This window comes from Tyto alba, unplaced genomic scaffold, assembly GCF_018691265.1.
Source record: "Tyto alba isolate M040663 unplaced genomic scaffold, T.alba_DEE_v4.0 Super-Scaffold_18, whole genome shotgun sequence".
In the NCBI taxonomy this organism is placed as follows: Eukaryota; Metazoa; Chordata; class Aves; order Strigiformes; family Tytonidae; genus Tyto; species Tyto alba.
Genome location: NW_024881280.1, coordinates 14,763,343 through 14,786,149, shown reverse-complemented (window position 1 = coordinate 14,786,149; position 22,807 = coordinate 14,763,343). Strand labels below are relative to the sequence as shown.

The following is a 22,807-nucleotide window of genomic DNA, read 5'->3' as shown; positions in this document are numbered from 1 at the left end:
GTCTTGTGGGGTGTTTTTTTCCATATTCAGAAAAGATCAAGGACATCAAATGTAGCAGAACGTTTTAAAAAGTTTCCATTTCTGTAACAAACAGTAGTGAAAGTGTTTGTAAACATTAACAGATGATGATTTTCTACACCCTGCCAGGAAAGAACCTAAGTAGCTTGAACTGGAATTAGACACCCTTTCAAATACAAAAGAAAATTTACCTTTTTGAATAATTTTAAATACATTGTCCTCTATGAGGATAAACGTAGTTATCACTTAAAACATCAATGAAAGGAACAATATACAAAAGCAATGTACAATAAGGCAAAATAGAAGAGGTAGGTGAAACAGCAGATTGGCAGCATATGAAATGGCATCTATTACTAGAGGGGGGGAAAAAAATTTTAAATTGCACAAAACCAAAAAGGAACATTAAACTTAGCCCACTTGCAAAACAATATAATCCATGTTAGTCACTGAGCAAGAGTTTCCATGTCCTTCTACAGGAAGGTACCAAATGTGAAGAACGAACCCCAGAGCCCGGGCATTTCTTTTTGAACGATACATTGGATCTTTAGTAGCACTAATAAAGCCTGATTTCCTCTAGATCTGTCTCCTCTGTTCTTCACAATAGTCCTATTCATGCCCTTTATCACTATACTCTCCCTAAAAGTCTTTTCCTTCTCTTCCCCCCAACAATGCCATAACTCCTCATTCACACTTAAAGCCATCAGCTACACAAAAGCACTACGTGCTGTAGCTGAATCCCAGCTGACTGGCCACACATCAAATCAAATCAAACCAATGCTGGGCTCACACAGCTGCTCCTACACATATATAGGCACCGATCTGGATGTCTCTCTTCTACACAAGCAATTCTTTGAGATTCTTATCTTTCTATCAAACTTAGATTAGGCTGGCAGACAGGCTGTCTCTATTTCACGCAGAGTAGATGTAGTTTAGTAGGAAGGTGACTCAGAATGGCCTAGATCTATAGTTTACAAGTGAAGTTATTGTTTTAGCTGACTGTTTGAAGCCCTGAAAGCAGAAGACATGCTGAGTATCATATATACCTCGTGTGGGTAATAAACAGACTTGAAATACCTTACTACAGCCAGCCTCTCAGGCAAGACAAGCAGGAGAGTCCTGATCAGTAAATTCTGGCAGAGCCTGTGTGAACATGCAGCAACCCACTTAGCACTATCAAGCCCAGAATGAGGACTTTATGCATCAGGTGATCTTCAACACTGAACACGAGAGACCAGTCTCTGAATCTACCTTCTGCAGTCACTCTTTAATTGTAAGAAGCAATTCTACTTACAGTGACATAGGCAAGGGGAAAGCTTGCCTGTTCTAGAGCCCCACAAATGAGAGCAGTATAGATTCCAAGTAACTAAAAGTTCTTGAGCTACCTTTTGACTTATACTACAGGTTCTCATTTTGATAGCATGAACTAAACTTTATGCATTCCTTGTTTGTGCTCTTACATAGTTTCATTAATTACCTAAAGAATCTTTCTGGGATATAAACTGCCTAGGTATTACAGCAGGTGCACTGAGGGCAAAACAGCAAAGTATTCAGCCAGAGAAGTAGGAAATTTGCAGAGGAAGGCCAGGACATCAGGAATCAATATTTATTCAGGCCTTTAGTATTTGGCATTCTGTACTCTTCCAGTGTCTTCAGGAAGAGTAAAATTATTTTAGGCCTGCACAGAGGCCTGTATCAATTTTCATCCATTTTACAAACTTGGTGTTCTGCCAGAGCCTCCATCCAACAGCACTTGTTTAATCAGAAAAGGAGCTCAATATATGCTTATCTTGGAAGCCAAATGGTTATGTGCACACATACTATTAAGTATATACAGCTGTAATTAAATCACCAGCTTTTCAGAAGTGCTCAATATAGATCATCTCCAGCTGACAAAGACGGCAAATAACTCTCTCTCCTAGCATTCTCTCTCCATGTGTATTCCAAAATCCTCCGCCATGACATGACCCAGGTACCACTTGGCACCAGGTTCCAGCTTGAATTTGTGTCCTCTAGAAGGCCTCTTTTCCATTTTACAAAGATGCAGAGAAAAACAGTATGTTCTGCCTACTATTGGTGATTAGGTCAACACATTTATGGTATTTTCCTGTATAATAAAAACACATTTATGCTTCACAAGATACAGACCTAATTATCTCACAACAGAGATAGACTTCATTATGATGACATGCAATTATTTTGCACACATTAAAGCAGTACAAAGTTTTGTGCTATCCATTCTCTCACCCAACTAAAAGGTTCATCTCCACAAAGAAAAACATTGTATTAGTGATGGTTTAAAAAACAAAACAAACACTGTGCAGCAAAAAATCTTTAGGCTCCCAGTACAGTTCAGCACTGAACAGCAAGCCTGTATGGAACTGTAGCAGCACACGATTTTACAAACACATGCAGTATCAAATATTTAATGTCATCTTCCTGCCCAATTTTAAAAGGAAGCACTCTTTGAGTGCATATACCATGATACATCAAATGTTATTAAAAAGAAAAATTTCGAATCTGATTCCTCTTCCATTTGTATTTCACCAATCCATAATTCAAAAAAATCCATGGAGTTAAATCTGTAAAAATGGGCCTTGGGTGAGAAGAGACTCCAGCTCAGTTTTGGTTTCAGAACTGTCATTGGGTGTTTCGCATCTCTGACCACTAGGTCACTTCTTTTCGGAGCTAACCTGCTAAACATAGCTGTGTGTAAGCAAGTAACAAAAGTTATGGTAAATGATCTTTGTGCAAATGGTGAAGCCAATAAGAGAGCTCTCCTGACTGTGCTGTAAGGGTGTCTCCGAATGCCTCTGCAGCATTATCTTGAACCTCCAGCAGTTTGTTTTAAAACTTTGAGACTCATTTTCATTTCCGTTTGTATACCTGTTTCTAACCACACACCCTGCTGAGCAAAAACCACTAAGTGAATACTAAATAAAGTGGAATGGGTGTGTTTTAGTTAGTCAATCTACCTTAAAGAAAGCTGCAAAATACCGCATAAGCCTTAGCTTTGTTTCACTGCAGCAAAATACAAATATACAAATAACCCACTTGTTACATGCTCTTCCTCCTGTAATGCCCTTACTGTACTAAGATGTTTTAATAAATATTCTCTGAAACAAACAAGGACACAAGAGTTGAATACGCTTTTCCAGTATTTAACTACATGAGTGAAAGCACAAAGACAATTAGGATTAAATATTTTATTATCTATGTAGTAACACAAAGCCACTAAAAACTACAATTACAAAAATTCCATTGCATATGAGAGACTCAATACACACAAGAGTAAGAACATCCTAATCTGGGCCCAGCAGCCACTCTATTGCACGATCCAATTGGTGGCTCCCTGTAAACTGTGATTTAGAAATAACTGAAGTATCACTTGCTCCTAGAATAGTTGAAAGAATCAAAGTATTCAAAAGCTAATAAGCAAAGCTTTAAGAACAAACTGCCTGCTTCTCAGCAGGTCCTGATGGCCATCAAGACTGTGGTAAATATACTTAACAGAAACAGTATGCTCAATACACACGATCATTATACCAAGACCTTCCCACTCATAAGTGCAATGGTAAGGCAACAGGAAGAATGCCAAGGATGTCTTAACTGAACTGAATTTTGCAAGAAAGGAAAGTTAACTTTTCTAGGTCTAAGAGACCTTTATTTCATAACCAGGTTCCAACTCTATCACCTAGTGTACAATTTGAAATGAATCAGAAGTGACTCACAGAGCACTGACATCACGTGATCAGTGACTAAGCTACTAAGAACATGAATAACTTCTTGTAAACTCCCTTAAGTCTTCTAGTGGTTATCAAAAAGTAGGACCAAAAACAATGCAACGTAAGAAAGCATCACATCAAGCAGTTGCCAGGCAGTTCTACTAAGTGCAAAGCTGAAAGTCGTAGGTTGCTATACTGATGTGCTACATAGAATTCTTCAAGATTTCTGCAGTGGTTTTTTGCTGGTGGCTTAAAGAAGATGGCATGGGGATGGTGTTATAAATGTTTGCAGATTATTAAAGCAGCATACGATTTGAAAACTGGGGGAACAGATGTTCTTAAGGCCTCAAAGACCTTGATAAAACACACAGATATGTATGAAATATGGAGGTATATGTGGGAGTACATGCTAGGGTTTAGTAACTGAACTGAAACAACCAGAAGTCAATGTCTCTGGCCCACATACGAGGTGCAGTAATATGAGATAACCTTTTTAACCAAAATTGAATTAAATATTTCAGGAGTATTTTAAGGATACTTCCTGAAACTTCCCTTCACAAATAGGAAACACTTTGTTCTCCTTCAGCTCAAAACTTATGCAACACATAGCAGTCTTCTTACTACAGCCTTATTATTGCTGTGTTAGAATTTGGTATCCTATGATAGAGGTAGTCATTTAATTCATCATTAAACTGATCACATTTGGTCAGAATCAGATTCATAAGAAGCTACCATCTTGCTCACAAGTTATGACACCATTATTGAGGGTCAGAAAGCAGATTCAACTTAAACTAGGTTGTTTACTTTTTGAGTTGGAAATTACCTTTATTTTTTAATGACAGCTGAAAGCTCAGTTGATGGCAGAAATCAGGGCTAGGAGCTAATGTACTCTATTCCCCTGCTCCGATGCAGAATCAGCTTTCTTGAAACCAGTATGCTTCAGAACCACTTTAATTTGTTGTTAACATTCTACAGTGATGAAGATTTCACAGCCTCTGAAGGTGACTTATTCCAGCACCCAAGCATCTCCATCATCAGAGATTTCTCCTTACTATCCAATCAAAGACTTAAGGCAACTTGGGCAGCTTAAGCCCATTACACCTGGGCCCCAGCAGACAGAAAAAAAAGCATTCTCTTTCCCTTATCAATATATTTTCTCTATTTAAGGATTGCTTCCTTTGTCTCTCTTCTGACTTAGGAAACACCAATTTTGTCAATTTTTTTCCTTAGAAGCTGAGTTTTCTAGATTTCTGGACAACTTCGATGTCCTTTTCTGAACCTTTTGCAGCTTGCACCTCTATGAAGCAAACCTGGATATAGTATTCCAAATGAGGTCTTAGCATCGGTTATAATATTACTTTTAATATCCTGTATGTAATACCTTTATATACATATACAATTTAATATATGTAAATGTACCTATATAACATATAAAAAAAAAATAAGCACACACATCTCTCTCAGCATGCACTTATCTCCTTTGAGTTTATGCAGTGGTACAACATCATTAAACCATTTTCAGTTTTAAAATCCACCTTCACATTGAGATAATTTTCTGCAGAAATGTTATATATCAAGGACTTTACTATAGTGTTTTTACAACTGATTACCCTAAGTGCAGAACTTCATACTTGTCCTTAGTGAATTTTTCTTTATTTCAGATCATTATTTTAAGTGCTTAGTATCTTTCAGAATTAACATAACTTAATTACAATGTCCTTACAAAGATGACACACTAATTAGGTAAAAGAATGTTTTAATTTTAGCTGCAGCAGAAAGCAAGTAAAGTCTTGAACTCTCCAGATTACATTTAATTCCATACAGGATGGTGGTGTTCCCCCTCGTGCAACAAGAATTCTATAAAGTTTAGCAGACAGCACCAAAATACTCAGGGAATTGCACTACAGCTTTCCCCCCCCCCCTTTTTTTTTTTAATTGGCTCATTGTCCATTCATGCTTGCAATTATTGAGTCATACATAAATTTATTTACACAAGTAATTGGTCCTAGGAGTAAAAACTCCAAAATTAAAATGAGAACAAATCAGCATTTTCCAGAGAGGAAAGAATCATAGTACTTTGTGATCAATCCTGCACCAACAGAACCCTAAACAAGCCAACTAAACACAGATGTTGGAAGAAACCCTACAAACTTGATGTTTCTCTAAGTCTATTTCCCCCTTCAAACTCCCTACAAAATGGGGGGGGGGGGGGGGGGGGGTGTGTGTGGAACAGGGGGAACACACTGCTGTTCCTCCAAATACTCATTAACAATGCAAATATATCCAAGACACAAGTGAATCTAATATGCATCCAAAAAGGATAATAAGACTGTTCTGTGTAAGGGTAGAGAACATTAGGGGAGAAAAACCTCAAGGGAAAGCCATTACCCACTCTGAGAAACAGCTTTTGGAAAGCTACATCTTGCAGAAAGGGCTCTGGGTGGGTAATTCTTTGAAGTGAAAACAAGATGATAAAAGCTCTTGTCAAGGGAAATGGGATGATTTTGAGAAATTAAAATGTACTTCGAGAGAAACCAAATGAAATGTGGGTGGAAAGCACTCCATTAGCCTTGGAAATTCAGATCAAGTACACAGAAGATAAAAAGTTAACACACACACACAACCCCCCCCCATACATTGTTCTACAGCATGTTTAAAATATTGATTTTAGCAAATTTAGATGAGAACTTCTTAATCAAACAGACTTTTTCTAAAAAGCTTACAAAACATAATTTGAGTGTTAAAGGTTTTTTTCAAAGCTTTAAATCATGATACTGGAGCTACGTGCAGCTTTTGAGCTGCAGGCAACTCTTGAATAATTCAAGTGTAATGCCTGGCAACACAGCTGTGCTGGCATAAGCACTGATGGGTAAGACAAATGAGACTCCCAGAACAGAATCAGAAACTTCTAAGGCTGGTATCACTATTTGACCACTGAACCCTGCTGCATGCTTAGAACTTACTCATCCCGCAACTGCAGTGCTTTATAATAAGCTTCTCTCTAAATGCATGACTGATCCAGTGGCAGCCAGTCAGCGGATCCAAGGAAGCACAAAGTTAGCCTCATTCAAAGGTTCAAACTGTAATGGACTGGCAGATACCAAGCTGCTTTCCTCTCAGGGACTTGAAGATGTCGCAGATCACTTAGACCCCAGTTCCTGGCCTTGATTTTCATTACTGACGCATGCTCCAACTCTACTCCTACTCTAGTATTTCTGACTTACTGTTCCGGGCTTCCTTCCCTTAGATACCTCAGCTTCCCAGTCTTTGCTCTAACTTCTAGATACATTTCTGGATTCAGTGTTTACAGACTGGCAAACTAGCTTCTAACCCAGCAGCTGGGGCATGCCTTCTCACACTGCCCCACCAGGAGTGCCTAGGGGTGGGCAAGAAGCTGGGAGGAGACAGGGCCAGCACAGCTGACCCCAGCTGGCCACAAGAATACTCCACACCATATCATGTCATCCTCAGCAATAAAAACTGGGTGGAAATTTGCCAGGGCTGCTATTGCTCGGGGACTGGCTGGGCATCAGTCAGCTGGCGATGAACAATTGGGGTTTTTCACATGACATGTTTTTCTTGGTTTTGTTTAGGTGTTTTGGTTGTTGGCTTTGTGCTTTTTAAAAACTTATTAAACTGCATTTATCTCAACCCACTAGTTTTCTCACTTTTACCCTTGCAATTCTCTCCCCCATCCCACGGGGCAGGGAGTGGGGGGCAAGCAAGCAGCTGTGTTTTGTGTGGCTGATGGCCAGAGTTAAACAACAACAATTCATCCTTAGACTGAAACTTCTCTGGTTCACCAGGGACCGAATGATCCAAAGTTTCAAAATCATCCTGCAGCTTCACTCCAAACTTAAAACATACCTAATCACCAGGCAGCACCATCAAATATCTGCATAATGCCAAATTTTCAACAGAGAAACACTCCCACATCTTCAAGTGTAAGCTTTATTGGCCCCATTGTATCAGTTGGTCTAGCATATAGGAGGAGTCTTATTCCTCCTAAGTACTGTTGCAGGGCATTTCTTAATATTTCTATTAAAGGTATCTGATCATTTTCTATGTTACTCAACCTAAACAAGTACTTTTTTTTTTTTTTTTTCCATTAATACTTTTAAAAGAGTAACAGTACATACTGGAGATCAACACTAAACATAACTGGTTCTCCTGGAGGAAGGGAGAAGACAACTCACCCATACCCAAAGCGAGTATTTTGAAGGTGAATTTTCTTCCAAAAATTGTAAAGGTTAAAATAGAAAAGAACCTCTTGATATCTCACACTATTGTTCCCTGCCAGGGGAATTCTGTATTTTGAAAGAAAGATATTATGGCATATCTCTACATGATCTTTCATCACAATATAGGTGACACGAGGCACTGATTTTTTTTTTTTTTAACACGACCTCTATATACATTTGAGTATTAAAACTGCAGTGTTGAGGGGCTCCTAAAGTTATCCCTAATGCAAGTGTAATCTTAATCACTCCCAACAGGTACTCTCTTATCTTTGCCTTTTGCCAGCTGTTGCACTCGCACCTTTTTACCTTAGTAATGGTGGAAAAAGGTGGTATCATGTTTAGCAAGTTATCTTAGCTTTTAATCTCCAGCCTGTCCTGCATAACAGAAAGATCTACTGAACCATTTAACAGTCTAAAAGAAGTCTTCTTTTTCAGACTTTTAAAAAAGCAATGCAAAAATACATCTTCACACTTGGTGATACACAGAAAAACACTGAAAGACTTCACGCTAAAGCACACACAGACCAAACTGAGTAACATAGAAAGTAAAATGCATGGGGAAGTCTAAAGAACAAGCAACTTATCTCTTGCTTCAACTTCATACATAGATTGAGAAGAAAGAATTAAATTCGTACAACATTCTGAGGAGAACAAATTATTTTCTGTTGTTTTCTAAGCTTTTTTGCATTGTTAATTAAAAGTTACATTGTTTTTTCTTAAATTATATTTAGAGTTATAAAGCTAGAAATTTCTGTCATATCCCTGTGGTAAATATAAGTAAATGGGAGACTGGTGTTATAAAGCAAGAAGTCTAAGTTTTCTTAATTTTCTTTTATTACTTATTTCTTGACTTTGGAAAACTGTATTGAAAAAACAGAAGTCAAATTAGCTGAATAGAACTTTAAAATATGTATAAAGACTCTAAAGTTTCTTTTCTTTGGGAAATTTTTTTCCCCAGACATCACATTAAAAAAGAAATCTATTTTCATTTTAGTACAATCACAATTAACTTTAATAGTTAGCTAAACAGCACTTAGTATTCTGCAGAGCAGTAACTACTCTTCTGTTCTCACAATGTCATGCATTCTACAGAGCAGTAATGACTCTTCTGTTCCCACAATGTCATTAATTGATCATTAACATAGTTTCTGTTGCCAAGCAATACTAAAGTTTCTGCACAGTATTTGACCAAATCATACCCAGATTACCTAACATACAATGATCAACAATATTTTAAGACAGAACAATACGATTAACTAACTAACTAACTTTAACTACTTCTGGGGGGACTAGAGACCTCAACGTTCAGCCTAGGCCTCAGGTGGAAATCTGCAAGTTTTTGGAGCATGAGATAAAAACAAATGACTGTTCAGGCAAACCTAATAGAAAAAAGTAAATGACCGAAGTTGCACTCTGTGGGTGTGCATATGCCTTGAAAGATGTAACTGCTTTTGAGTCAGAATTCTGTTAGAATTTGGTATTTGGTAAATTTGGTAAAAGGATAAAGAGGAACTTGGTACTGGAACTGTGATTGTTTTACTAGTTATTGTACATTTTAACTAGACTGGAATAATGTACTTCTGTTAAGAGTAGCATGGATTTTTCTAGATAACTGAAAGGGCAAAAACTGAATAAGACTTTCAAATTTTCTGTACTTTATAGGAGAAGATGGCTACGGTTCTCCTGACTGATTTCTAACTTGCCTGTTTCATTGTTTGTAAAACGGACACAATACTTACCTGGCTCTCAAAGAATTCCTAAGACTCAATCTATTTTTTCATTATATTGATACAAAAGTAAACTATAAAAATCTTACAGTTCACAGAAGTAGACAGCTCTGCTAATGTAGTTATTTTTTATTCTAGAAAATGTTAGCTATGATTAATTTGTAGTTTTCTGATTTCTATCAAAACAATTCTGTGGCATATTTCCTCCAGATGAGTCTGGAAGTGGTTTCCAGAATTTCTAAGGTTTGTTTACAAACATCTCACTTTATCACATATTGAGGCTACAAGCTAGTTTAGCACCAATCAGACACTGCAGAAGAATTTACATTACAACCTACTCTTAGACCTAAGAGTATTATGACCATTAGAAATTGCAGACTGAACTAGGTGCACATAAATTCTATTAAGAACATTGCTAATCTCTGAGGTTATGATTTTTTACTTATTTGAAAAATAGTAGCCATGTGTTTAAGTCTTATTTTAAATTTTTTTCATATTGAAGATTAACATATGAGTATAAAGAACTAACTCCACTGCCAACAGCTTATCATGGCTGAGCTTCCACATAGAATTATGCTACATGTTCTTAGAAACATTTTAGTTGCTTTCCTAAAGTCCTTTTACTTACATCTCTCGAGAAAGCACACATAAGGACACTGCATGGTGACATGCACTTAAAGATGATGTTTCATGATTTCTTTTTTCCCTTGAGCACACTCATCTTGTCTCACAGTAACAAAACTGCCTGAATTGTAGGATAAGCATAGGTCTTCTGTGTGCTACAGTAAACATGCTTCCAGTACTCAAATGTAAGAGGAAAATGAGTAAGATCTCACACTCAAAGGGTTAAGGACAGAAATACCTTCATAATATTAAATTTTTCAGATCTTAGGGATTTCTCAGCTCTTAAATGACCCTCAGATGCTTTTGGGAAGACACAAGTGTTTGTATAGATTATGACTTCCATGTGCACTCTTGGCATTGTTTATTAGGTAGTTGTAGGTAGTGCTTCAGGACTTTACTCCAGACAAAGCAGGGAGATAGCAAAGTGACACTATGCTGAAGATACATTTTGTCCCAACTGCAATGGAGTTTTTAAATGCTTGTAAAAACAATTTAAACAAATGTTTTGTGTGGGTCAGAAAAAGGCCCTCTGATGCTACCTGCTCTATAAGATTGAATGTATGTTAAAATAGTTCAACGAATCTTTGAAAGGTGTATTCATTTAAAAAAAAAACCAAAAAACAAGCACCTTTAAACCCTACTCAAGATTTTTAAAAAGTGTACATTTATAAGATAAAGATAGACATTTACAGTCAAAGGAAAGAAATAGGGACCTCTTACCATGCACACACATGTAGTGAAGATACAAATAGAAAAAAAAAAATCTGCTAGAATAGAAACCAATTTTCTAACACATAGTCAGAACATCAAACTCACAGTAGCATAAGGATAGCCTAGGGTGAAAAGTCTTATAAACAGTTATTACTTAATTTTTACAGTTAGCAGATATGCAATTAACAAATTAAAATATCCAGTGAAGTGAACACTGCTGGTATATTGTTTTCCTTTCTGACATGTAACACTCTCTGGACTAAATATATGTTAACATGCATTTAGGCAGTCTCACAAAGATTACTATAAGAATGGCTAGCAAAATTAGGGCTGTGCTACTAAGCATATGCTTCCTGTGTTCTACTGAACTGTCAGCATTAAATAGTCAATATGGCCATGGACCGGCAAACTATACCCTACTCTGTTGGTTTCAACTACAAAGCTGATAGAATAAGCGTCTTTAAAACCAGCAACAAAGTCAGAGACAAATCCATATTGACTTTCAGAGAACTATCTGCCAGTCAAAAGTACATTCTTTTCCAGGCATTTTATATAATACAGAATGGAAAAACATTAATACAGAGAGTGAAAGTCACTGTTCTACTTACAATTCCACTCCAGAATAACAGTCACTAATGAAGATTTCCTCCAGAATAAATTATCCCCCTCTTGAAGCTGTCATATTCCAATCCAAGAACTATTAATTATTCTTTGGTTCCCTGAACTCACAATATCAGTCATCTTGTTGCCAATTGAACATCTACCTTTAATTTTCTCTTTATGATCTTTCTTTTCAGAATAAACCCCTCTGACAAGGTTAGGTTCAGTGAAACCTTCTACAGCCTCTGTATTTTCTGGTGTTTTTAATCATTTTACCCTTCCTCCTCCTCTTTGTCTATGCACTCTCCTCCCTTCTTTGATATCTCTTTTCCTCCTCTGTTACAACTTTCCACACCATCACTTTTTCATCTTTACAAGTTATTGTCAGCTCCACTTACATTCTACACTTCCCCTTCTTTTCTAAAGCATCACGTGATGCATTTACTTGTGCTTTTCTTGTCAATACAGATCATAGCAGTAACAGCATCCCATAGCTACTTAGAATATTGAGAGATCTTCCAAATCATGTAGAACATGTCTTGAATCATTGTCCTATATAACCAAATCTTTTCAAACTGATAAGAGAGGTTTCAGGTCTCTACAAATATCCTAATCTCAGGAACAATACTCCTTTCTAAACACTTCCTGCCTTCAATCTCTCATCATGCTAGTTTTCCTGAACTCTTGCCCTAGCTTACATCCTGGCTTTTCTGTTGCCTTTACTTTTGGCAATTCATTTGCAGGATGATTCATCTTACTTATTTTGATGCAACCTTTCATGGGACTTGAAGAAACCTCTACTTTCAGCATCTCCTTGTCATCATGCTATTGAATAAGCACTGCTGTAACGCTGATCTCTCAGATGTAGTGATCATCTACGTGACTTCACACTATCTCATATGACCGTCACTGTTTCTGCCTATAAAGCACATGCCTGTCATTCATCAGTTCAAGCTAAAGAAGACAAAATTTGAGAGGTGAAAGAACACACACAAGTCATTCAAAAGTAGATGTTTAAGTTAATTGCACTGAATGAGCTTTTGGTCTTTTCTAAAAAAGAAAACAAAAACAAAAGGCCTCCTAATTCTTTACTTTTGGAATTAGCAGGTATGACACCACCATTGTAACTCACACTATTCTGTCCACATTCTAGCATCATCTTCTACCCAGCACTGCTGTAGAACCACAGACAATACCACTAACTCCAAGATCCAAATCTTTGCACCTTGACTCCTTAGCACAGGTTTTAGATTAGCATAGCTCACTGGACAACACTTGTCTTGCTATAAAACATCCTGAAATCCATTTACAATAACAGCAATGCTTAGCCTACTCACTCTTAACTTCAACTTAGCATATCCCTCTTTTTCATTCCCCCCACCCCCCACCCCTCCCTTATCCATACTGTAAGATAAATAACCTAAACTTGTGTTCTTCACCACTGTGTGTATTAATTCTTAATGCCTTCTTGGTTAAACCTTCTTGTGATATTCTCTGCATATATGGCAAAAGGCTGCCAACTTTCCCTTACACACCATTGTTGACCGCAGCCTCTCTTACACATCATCTGCTTTTTACAAATTTGTATAATTGGGTCCAGGAACATAAATTCAGCTGCATACTATACATAGGAATTGTATTTGTAATTGTACACATAATATTAGCAAGTACAGTATAATATAAACATGATGCAGTATATATTATGAAATGTGACACATCATCATCTCTATCTACTGCTTGATGTTCTCCTTAACTCTAGACAGCAAATGGATAAAGGGATTTTTCCAGAATGTAAACTTAAAATAAGCACCGATTTCCTCTGTATATGTTTTAGGGTTTTCTATATTTTTAATATTGAAATAAAACTTGTTTAGATCACAATAATAAATTTCTAGAATAATATATGAAATATTATAGGTCAGCATATCTGAGACAGAATATATAACCTCAGTCTGAACAGAAATATTAGAGTACAGGGTAATAGCTTTACTTTAGTACTATGCACGGGAAGAAACTTGCTCAATCCCTTAGTTTACTTGTAATCATTCAGCTACTGTGCTTTTTTTCCTCCCTTTTTCTCCTTATCCCCCCCCCTCCTCAAACTCCCAGATTAAGCTTTTTCCATCTTTTCCTTTATTGGTACGATGATGTGAATGAATTTTGCACAGTGCTTTTGCTGGTAGCTACAAGAACCTTCTTTAAGGAACTTCGTTATGTAGGTTATCTATAATTATAACTGTTGCACTTTACAATTTATGTAAATACCCTACTGGGAAATTCCAATATAGCTTAAGAACATGCATAATGTCATAGAAGATGTACAAATACAGACACTACTATGAATTGCCCAATAAAGAGTCTAAACTAGCAGTCCTTAGTGACTTTAAGATTATGTTTGCAGATGCACTACAATTCTCTTTGCTAGACCTACGTATCATTTGTCAAGGCTCAGGAAAACCCTATTCAGTAGACAATGGTAAATTTCTAACTGAAGTATAAAATCCTTTAGAAAGATTTACATGCATATATAGCTGAACTGGACAGGTACACTTGCTTTTCTTTGTCACCTTAGTCCTTATAATATATGGATGCCCAGGAATCCGAGAACACATAAACATGTGTATGCTGATATACATAGATTATTTTAAAAGTATTAAAATAATTAAGGCAACGATATCCTGTTCAGGGTTTTACCTACACTACTTGAAATCAATCATCATAATAATTTTACTAGATTTTTATAAAGTTACATTTATAATACTTCTTTTTCATAAAAATGTAGACACATTATTATTGGTCAATTAGTCACAATATTAAAACTGTATGAAGGTCTTACACACGCTTTGGATGTTTTATCTCACTCCTAGTAAACCAAAACTTATAAAAATATTAATCAACATTTCTTTAGGAATTAGAGCTTTATAGCAGTTCCACTTATATGTTCTTTACAATAATTAAATGGAGGAGGAAAGAAGCCAAAATGTTACTGACAATTATAGGTTTCATCAACTTCTCAGACATGCATTTCCCTGCACATGCTGATTAGAAGGCTCTAAAGTTGTTGGTTTGTTTGGTTTTTGTTTTGTTGTTGTTTTTTTTTTTTTTTTGGTTGGTTGGTTGTTTTTTGGGGGGGGTTGGTTGTTTTTTTTTTTTTTTTAAAAAAAAAAAAAGCATTTCCAATGAATGGGAAAGATTAGTCATTGTTTATATGGTATTTGTGCTGTATCACTAGATCAGCACTATGTATTACTATTTAACTACATAGATTAATTATTTTAGAGCTTAGTGGGCGTTCAAGTACATTTATTTTCTAAGGACTACTCTGAAACTAAGATTTTGCTGCACATGCTTTGGGAATAATTCATAGCATGGAAAAACACCGCATTAACAAACAGATGCATGACTTACAAGCAAACTATTCAGAATAATTTTGAGTGCCTTCAGTACTAACATATTTTAATAACATAAAAAATAAACACATTTACTAATTAAAAGTTGGAAAATGAAACTAGTGTTATAGGGCTTAGGCAACAGTCATGCTTGTCCATATATTACAATCCTTATTGTAAAAAGAGACAAATAACCGATCGGCTCAAAAAGTAACTTTGAATCTATACTGATAATGCAAGAAGTAAGCCAATGTTATTTCTCCTAGTTTAAAAATAGCCCTTCTCATTTCAAAATGTTTAACATAAACACATTGTCTACATGTATTATGAGAATATTACAGCAGTATGCAAAATATAATGATTACTTGCTGAAGTTTACCAAATTGGTACTTGAAGAAACAACAAAAAACACACACAGAAGTATAGATGACTCGTGTTTGTCTTATTATCTCACAAAAAAGCCATGGTCACACTAATCTCTTAGCATATATTACACACACATGCATAAACAGATTCACAGACCTATAAAAATATGAGCTCACCTACAGCATAGAAAATTCTCAGTTACACCTTTCTGCTCTGCTAATAAATTAATGCAACTCACTAGCAAGTGACCTAACCGTAGCCAGGACAGAAACAAACTAATGCAACTCTAAAAACTTTCAGACACTCACCAAAAGACTGAATGCAGGTTTCAAGCAGATCTTCCAAAGTGGCCCCTTTGGCTAAGTGTCCCAGTGGCACCATCGTGACCTGGGTAAAAGTTGAAAGGCTGGGACAATGACTGATCTGCTTCAGCTCAAGTGCTGATTCAGGGGCCGTGCTGCATGCTTGGGCAGGTTGCCTAAAAGAAAGCAGAAAAGTGAAGTAAATACAAGAAGATCAAGTGGCAAATTTTACACTTCATGGGAAAGGAGGAGAGATTTAAAGGACAATTAACTCCCTGTAGCTAGGGTGCTGAAAGACATAACCCTCCCACTTAATAGGCACATGAAGGAGATTGCTCAGTAAGTGAATTTTTTTTTTTTCCTGCTAAACGTGGATTGTGGAGCACACTGCTATAGAGCTCCATGAAAGATCTGTCAAGATTACCAGAAGTCTTTGTTGGGGAGTTATGCTTATATTACATTTTCAGCACAAGTATAAAAAGCCCTCAAACTATGTAACAGGAATATTGTTATGCAGTAATCTACCACCACGTATTTGTATGCCCACCAAAATCAAAAGAGAAAAAAATTATAACTATAATCAATTATTACACACATCAGAAAACACCAGATTAGCTTTATTAATTTCATTTAGAAAAATCACTATTAAGTAAACAATAAATCAGTGAAACTTTACAGTAGATTATTTCACAATTTAAAAAAAAAACAATCAAACAAACAAAACCAAAACAACCAAAACAAAAAAAACCAAACCAACAAATATTAATTTGCATCTGTTCTATACTATTATTTCCTACTAAGTTTTTTTAAAATTGCATGCATGAGTAAATTGATGTCTTTATTATTAAAGGTAAGAGAGACCAGAATAAAGCAGGTATCTAGATTAGGGCTTGTGTTTTGATCATATAATATCTTAGACGTACACATTCTTCAAATCTACAGATACTATTAAAGGCTGTTCATTGTTCATAATTTTGTATGAAATAGTAAATCGGCACATTATTATATTTATGAAAAGTGCTGAAACGTTTTTGCCTGCAAGTAAGTGGAACCACTTCAAAATCTGACTTGAGAGTATAATCATATAGTTCACAAAAGGGCAACTAATGACGTTTCAATAAAACGGGTTTATTTCAGGGGCAAGTTACACTCCACAGACTTCCTAAACAAGTGACTCTGGCATCTTTAAGATGCCATCTTAAGCTTTCCTACAAATTTTCTCGGAACACTATGCAAGACTTTATTAATAAACTGACAGTCCTGGCGGAAAAAAAAAAAAAAAGAGGCATAGAAATTTATCCAGTGTGCGTATCACATACAGATAGGGAAGGTAAAGACACAAACATCCCCATATAGGCACTCCTGGATGAAGTTGGAAATATGTACGCCTTATGAAGACAGACTGGACCCTCCTTCATCCCAGGGAAGTTCAAGCCTCATCGTAAATTTCTGTCTCATTTGAATACTGGGAAAGCCACAGAACTGCCCACAATGTCACTTACAACCCATCACGGACCCCAGCCCTCCACAGTTTCAAAACAAAGAAAATACAAGCCAGAGCCTGCAGAGGTAGTGACCATCACTCAGCTCCTCTGAGGTGAAGCTGACAGTGGCATTGCAAAGAACGTTCTCTTTGCTTCCCCCTTTCTCTAAATTTCCCTCTTAGCTTTGTGATCTGACTTCCTGTTCTCATATAAAAAGAAAAGGGCCTGACCAGCTTTCAGGGTTTACTTTTTACAAACTTAAACCCTTCTCTTATTTTTTTTCCAGCGTCTCCTCTACACAGGGCAGACGATCCTAACAAGGCAAGAATAGTAAAGCAGGAGTTACGGCAGAAGATATCTGAGGTCTTGGCAACAGAATGTAGAAAAACTAAGTGTCCACACCCCAAAAAAGTTTACAGTAGCACTGCGGCCGACTTGGCAACACTGGACAGGCAAAACTCAGCCGGTGGCACGCCTGAAACTAGCCATTCATTAGAGCAGATCCCCTTGCAGCAGCCGCTTGACATGAAAAATAGATTAAAGCAGTGCGGGGGGGCGGGGGGGGGGGGGACAGACGAGCACCCCGCGCCTGCCCTGCGCGCTGCTCGGCGCCAGGGAAGAAGTCACCAACAGCCGATCCCCGGGTCGCGAACTGGCGCCTGGGGGAGGCGGCGCTGCCCCGGGGGAGGGGGGGGCACAGCCTTGCCCCCCGGCACAGCGCCGGGCACCGGAGCCCGGGCGGGGGCTGAGCCGCCGCCGCCGCCGCTCAGCGACCGCAACGCGAGGCCCGGCCCGGCCCGCGCTGCCCGGCGCGCACTTGCGCTCCACAGGCTGAAATAACATCACACACACACACACACACCCACCCGCCCAGCGCTTCTTTCCGCCCCCCCCCCCCTCTTTCCCACCCCAGAGGACCCCAGCCGCGCGGACTACCGCGCCCCACGGAAGCCCACGCCAGCGCGGCCGCGGGGGCAGCACAGCGCGCCCGTCCCCACCGCCCCGGGCGGGCGCCTCACGCTCGTGTGACCCCCGCGACCCGCCGCCCACCCCCGGAGCGCAGCCCGCTCCGCCGCCGGCAGCGGGGGAATCGAACGGCAACGGCGAACTCACTGGTTTTCTCTCCTTCTCCCTAAGGTTCCCATGCCGGCACCAGCCGCGCCTCCGCCGCCCGGCCGGCTATGCCGGCAGCGCAGGGACCGGGACCACGCGGGGCGCAGGGGGCCGTGGGGAGCCGCGCGGGCCCGCGCATCGCCGCCTCCCGCCCCGCCGCTCTCCCGCTCCCCGGCTCGCCTCGGGAGGAGCCTGAGACCGATTCGAGCGGGGCAGCGGCGGCGGCAGCCGCCCCCCGTGACGAGCGCAGGCGAAGATCTTATCGGCAGAAGGAAGTACTGAGCTACCGGGCTGCTCTTCTCTGAAGCCACCGGATTTACCAGGTACCGAAATGCGCTCCCCCGACCGCACCGCCCGGCTCGAAAGCGGCCGCAACTTCTGCCACGGCACAACTTCGGCCCGGCGGGGCGGGGCAGGCGCTCCCCCTGCGAGCAGGACCCCCTCCCCACGGCGGGGCTCACGCGTGCCGCGGCCGGGGCACCCGGGAGGGCTGTGCCGGGGCGGGGCGGGGCGGGGCGGAGGGAGCTGCCGGGAGCCGCCGAGACCCAGCCGGCCGCCGAGACCCAGCCGGCCGCCGCGCCCGTAACAGTACCGGCCGCCGCCGGGCCCCCGCCGCGGGGCTACGTGACTGCGGGTGGGGTGGACCCACGCGCGCCCTGGCCCCACGCGAGCTCTGATTGGCCGGCTCGCCAACGGCCGGCGGAGGGGCGGGGCGAGGTGTGAGGCGGCGGCCCCTCCGCGCCGTTACCTGTCGCGGGGGGCGGCGGGGGCTGAGGGGCGGGCAGGCGCCCGGGTCTTTCCCCGCGGGGCACGGGCAGCTGGAAGCACGCGTCTGGGCGATGCTGGCGTGGGGGCGCAAAACTGAGATACCCACACTGGGCGGTTAGTCTTTTCGAGCCTCTGTGCTTATTTGGCACCTTACGCTGTCCCTCCAGTTTAATCGCAGAGTAAGGGAAGGGGACCCAGTAGCTTTCACGGTCCTTGTATCAGAACTACGAGGTTCTGAGAGCTTTTAATCATTGACAGCTCCCTTGCTTCTGAGGAGAAATAACCTGGCAGAAAATCTGAAAGGGCAAACTCACCCCATACCCTGTAATTTACAGTTTGACCAAATGGTCTTTTGTTGAGAAGTACACTTGACGGAGCAGTACAAAAGTACTGGGTCACCGGGAACTCTGGCTGCTGCATTCTCAACAGCATATTTTGAGAGCTCAGTTTATGCTCTTAAAAAGCACTTGGGCATTCATAATGCCGTTGTGCCTCACACCAAGAGCCAGATAGTTTTCATAAACTTCTTCTTTAATTTGAAGACTAATTTGCGAAGGTCCACATATTCAAAGTAATTCTCCACCAACAACCAGGGCACATTTCTCTTTAGGTCTCCAAAATGGTCAGTTTTTCAAAGGACGTGGCTCACTGGCATTTTCTCAGAGGCAGTGGTAACTACCGTTAGCACAACAGGAGCCATGCAAACCTGACTTTTGCTTTGCTGAAGACCTCCATATAAAAGGAAAACTCCTACATCCTGGAAACCACATCTGTGATTGAGTAGGTCACGTTCTTCTAAGTAACTTTTAAGCTCATTCCTAGCACAGAACGTGAAGGTCACTGTGGTTTAAGAAACACAAATGCATTAATATACATCCAAGACCACAGGTCACGTGGTCTGTGATATTATCTGTATCAAGTATGTTGCTAAGCCAATCCCCTGGCTGAATTCTACTTCAGAGGAGTATATCCCAGCTAGCTTTGCTTTTTTTTTAACACTTCCTTGAGATGTTTATGTGCATGCATACACACACACAAATAAATGGAAGTTTGACAGAAAGAATACGCTCTAGCTTTGTGGTTAGAAGGTAATCTGTATATAAACCTTACAGCACACAATCTCATACAAAAATTCGGTTGTAACTTACATGTCCTCACAGCAGTCTGACATACTGATCCTTGAACGTGACATTCTTCAGATGAAATGGTCTACTGTAAAGTATATTCATGCCTAGTTTGTGTCCTCAGAGGATCAGAGATTTGCTCAGTGGAAAGGCAAGGTATTTCTTCTGTTCTCAGTGCTTCATTCAGTAGATGATTATTTTGAAATATAACTTACAATCCAAAGGAGCCATGCTAACAGAGTTGCAAGATGATGTTGGCTAGGATGGGCCATATCTCCTGAGGGAGCATGATCAGCCAGGCATTTTTACACTGCTTTTCTCAAATTCCTGGAAGATCTTGCAACAACAGTAACTTATAAATTGGATTTTACCACTGGAACCAAGTGAAGGGACCAACTTACTGCCTCAGATGCAAGCTGAATCTTTGAAGTTCTGTTGTACTTCAAGATATGCCTTTCTCCCTCCAAGTTAGTATGATCCCACAAACCTAGATTGGCCTTGAACTGGGGTGAAAATAATTTTCTTAAGCTGTTCTTTCATATCTACTTTAAGCTCATTTATTTTGCCATCTTTCCGGGGCCCATATTGCTGCTCTTTAAAATGGGAAAACTAGTGGAGCTTGTACAACCACATACTAAGTTATACACAAAAATTTATCAAAGTAAAAAACCCAACCCAAGTAAAAATGATACATGTTCTGCCATGCAGTATCAGTTATTTAATTCATTTCACCACCCACTCATATTAGCTCAACTGCTGCCACAACCGAACAAGGGCAAGAGAGCAAGACCACACATTTTTCCAGTAGCTTTCACTTAGATCTGTTTTACACAGATCATTGTAAAATCACAGCCTGATTCTGAAAGCTTTTCGTTGTCTTTTTGTGATCACAAATGAGAAGGTTCCTCAGTGCGGACAGAGCATCTCCTAGTTGGTGGAGTCAGTAGACAACAGAAAGGCAAGCCAAACAATCCAGTGTAGGAAGCACTTCCAGTAAAGGAGGAAAGCTTGCTAACATAATTGGAAAGGACAGCAAATGGAAAACTATGAAGAGTCACTGTATGAAAAATTGACATATGTTATACAAACTAGGTAGTAATTAGAATCACTGGGTTTAACAAGTTGTCGTCAGTGAGAGCCTGCTAGCAATTACACATGAAAAAACTCCCTTCATCTGGGCTGTGATACACCAGAGATGAGGCTATCTCATATGATCAGCTGATGGGAATAGCTCTCCTACTTAAGGCGCTATCTAACTGTACTTCTCTGTTATAATTAAAGCCTGTAGCTGTTAAAACAATTTTTGTTGGTGTGTCTTTTTCTATTAGAGCTAGTAGAGCATTTTTAGTGTCTTCTTCCAAGCCTGGGTCATAACTTTTGATCAGGATGATCTAGGCTTTGGGTGGTTTCACTAATTTATCAAACATTACTATTTTTAGAAAGTTGTATTAGTGCGGGTTTTGGTCTGATAATCCCATTCCACACATCTATGGACTGTATTCCTCAGGTTTTGGATGCTGACTGGGCATTCTTTTGACTACAGAAATTTCAGAAATCTGAGAATTCACTAGTGAAAATTAAATAAAAACATGTACTTTGACCATGCAAAGTACTAAGTAAAGCTAATTAGTTTTTTGGAGGAAAGATCCTCATTGTCTCATTTCAAGTACGACAACTTCTGTGGCCTTTCCCTTGTGCCTCTTCTTCCCCTTTTTAAATGGGAAAAACAATCTCACTGCACTTCACAAAGATGATTGAGAAAATCTCTTCTTGACTGACAGGTGTGTTGGTGAGAATATATCCAATTGCTTAACAATACTCTGAAAATAATTGCACTTATGCTTGTGAAAATGCTCATTTATTCCAGTGGAGCACAGTATACATGAGTGCATGATTTTGCAACCCAGATTTCGCATTCTTGGAAATTTGGCACCAATAGATGTATATATGCATCAGGCAGTGCATACAGTGCACTGATACCTGAGTTTTATCAGTACCGTGATGGATTCTGAGCAGAGATGAATCCCCCCCAGAATAGCCAAATTCTTCTTTTCAGACAAATCTTACAAGATGAAGTGAGGTGGTCCTTGAAAATTTAGATATTTCAGAATTTTTAATAACTTAATTTCTCCTTCTGTTTTCACCCTGGACTCCCTAAAGTGCTTAAAAGTCATCAAAGAGTCTAAACTTTACTTTAAGAACTATGCCTAAGTTTATCATTAGTTGTTTGTACATATAATTTGCAAGCTGCTGATTGGCAATGGTCTTGAACTGTCAGTTATGTGTAACTGAAACTGTTACGCTTTTTGGTTGTTTTTAATCTGGAAGATTTTAAATAACAGTGAACTAAAATTAATTGTTCCAGTAGGAAAAGCAATGAACATATATCTTGATAATATATAAAAACATCAAGTCTGGTAAGTCAGAAAATTTTATTAGCTGGTGGAATTCTTCTGAGTAGAAGCACATTTTCATTTGTGTGGCTTTGAGGCTTAGTCCTACAAGCAGTACCTCAGCCTTTCTATTGATTAAAGATTTTAGTGTTTTCCTATTTAGGAAATACAATAAGCACTGATCACCTGCCTATAAGGATCATCTACCTACCTTGCATTAATGTC

General features: G+C 39.5%; 1 protein-coding gene across 1 annotated transcript in view; it reads right to left on the bottom strand.

Moving 5' to 3' along the window:
- RASGRP1 (RAS guanyl releasing protein 1) overlaps positions 1-18,731 on the bottom strand; it is a 45,136-nt gene extending 26,405 nt beyond the window's left edge. Inside the window, exons 1-2 of the mRNA XM_042790986.1 lie at positions 18,298-18,731; positions 15,707-15,876 (exon numbers count right to left, since the gene is read on the bottom strand). Coding sequence (XP_042646920.1) covers positions 15,707-15,876; positions 18,298-18,329 — 202 coding nt within the window. The 5' untranslated portion in view covers positions 18,330-18,731. The remainder of the gene's footprint in view (positions 1-15,706; positions 15,877-18,297) is intronic.
- Positions 18,732-22,807: the final 4,076 nt, after the last annotated feature.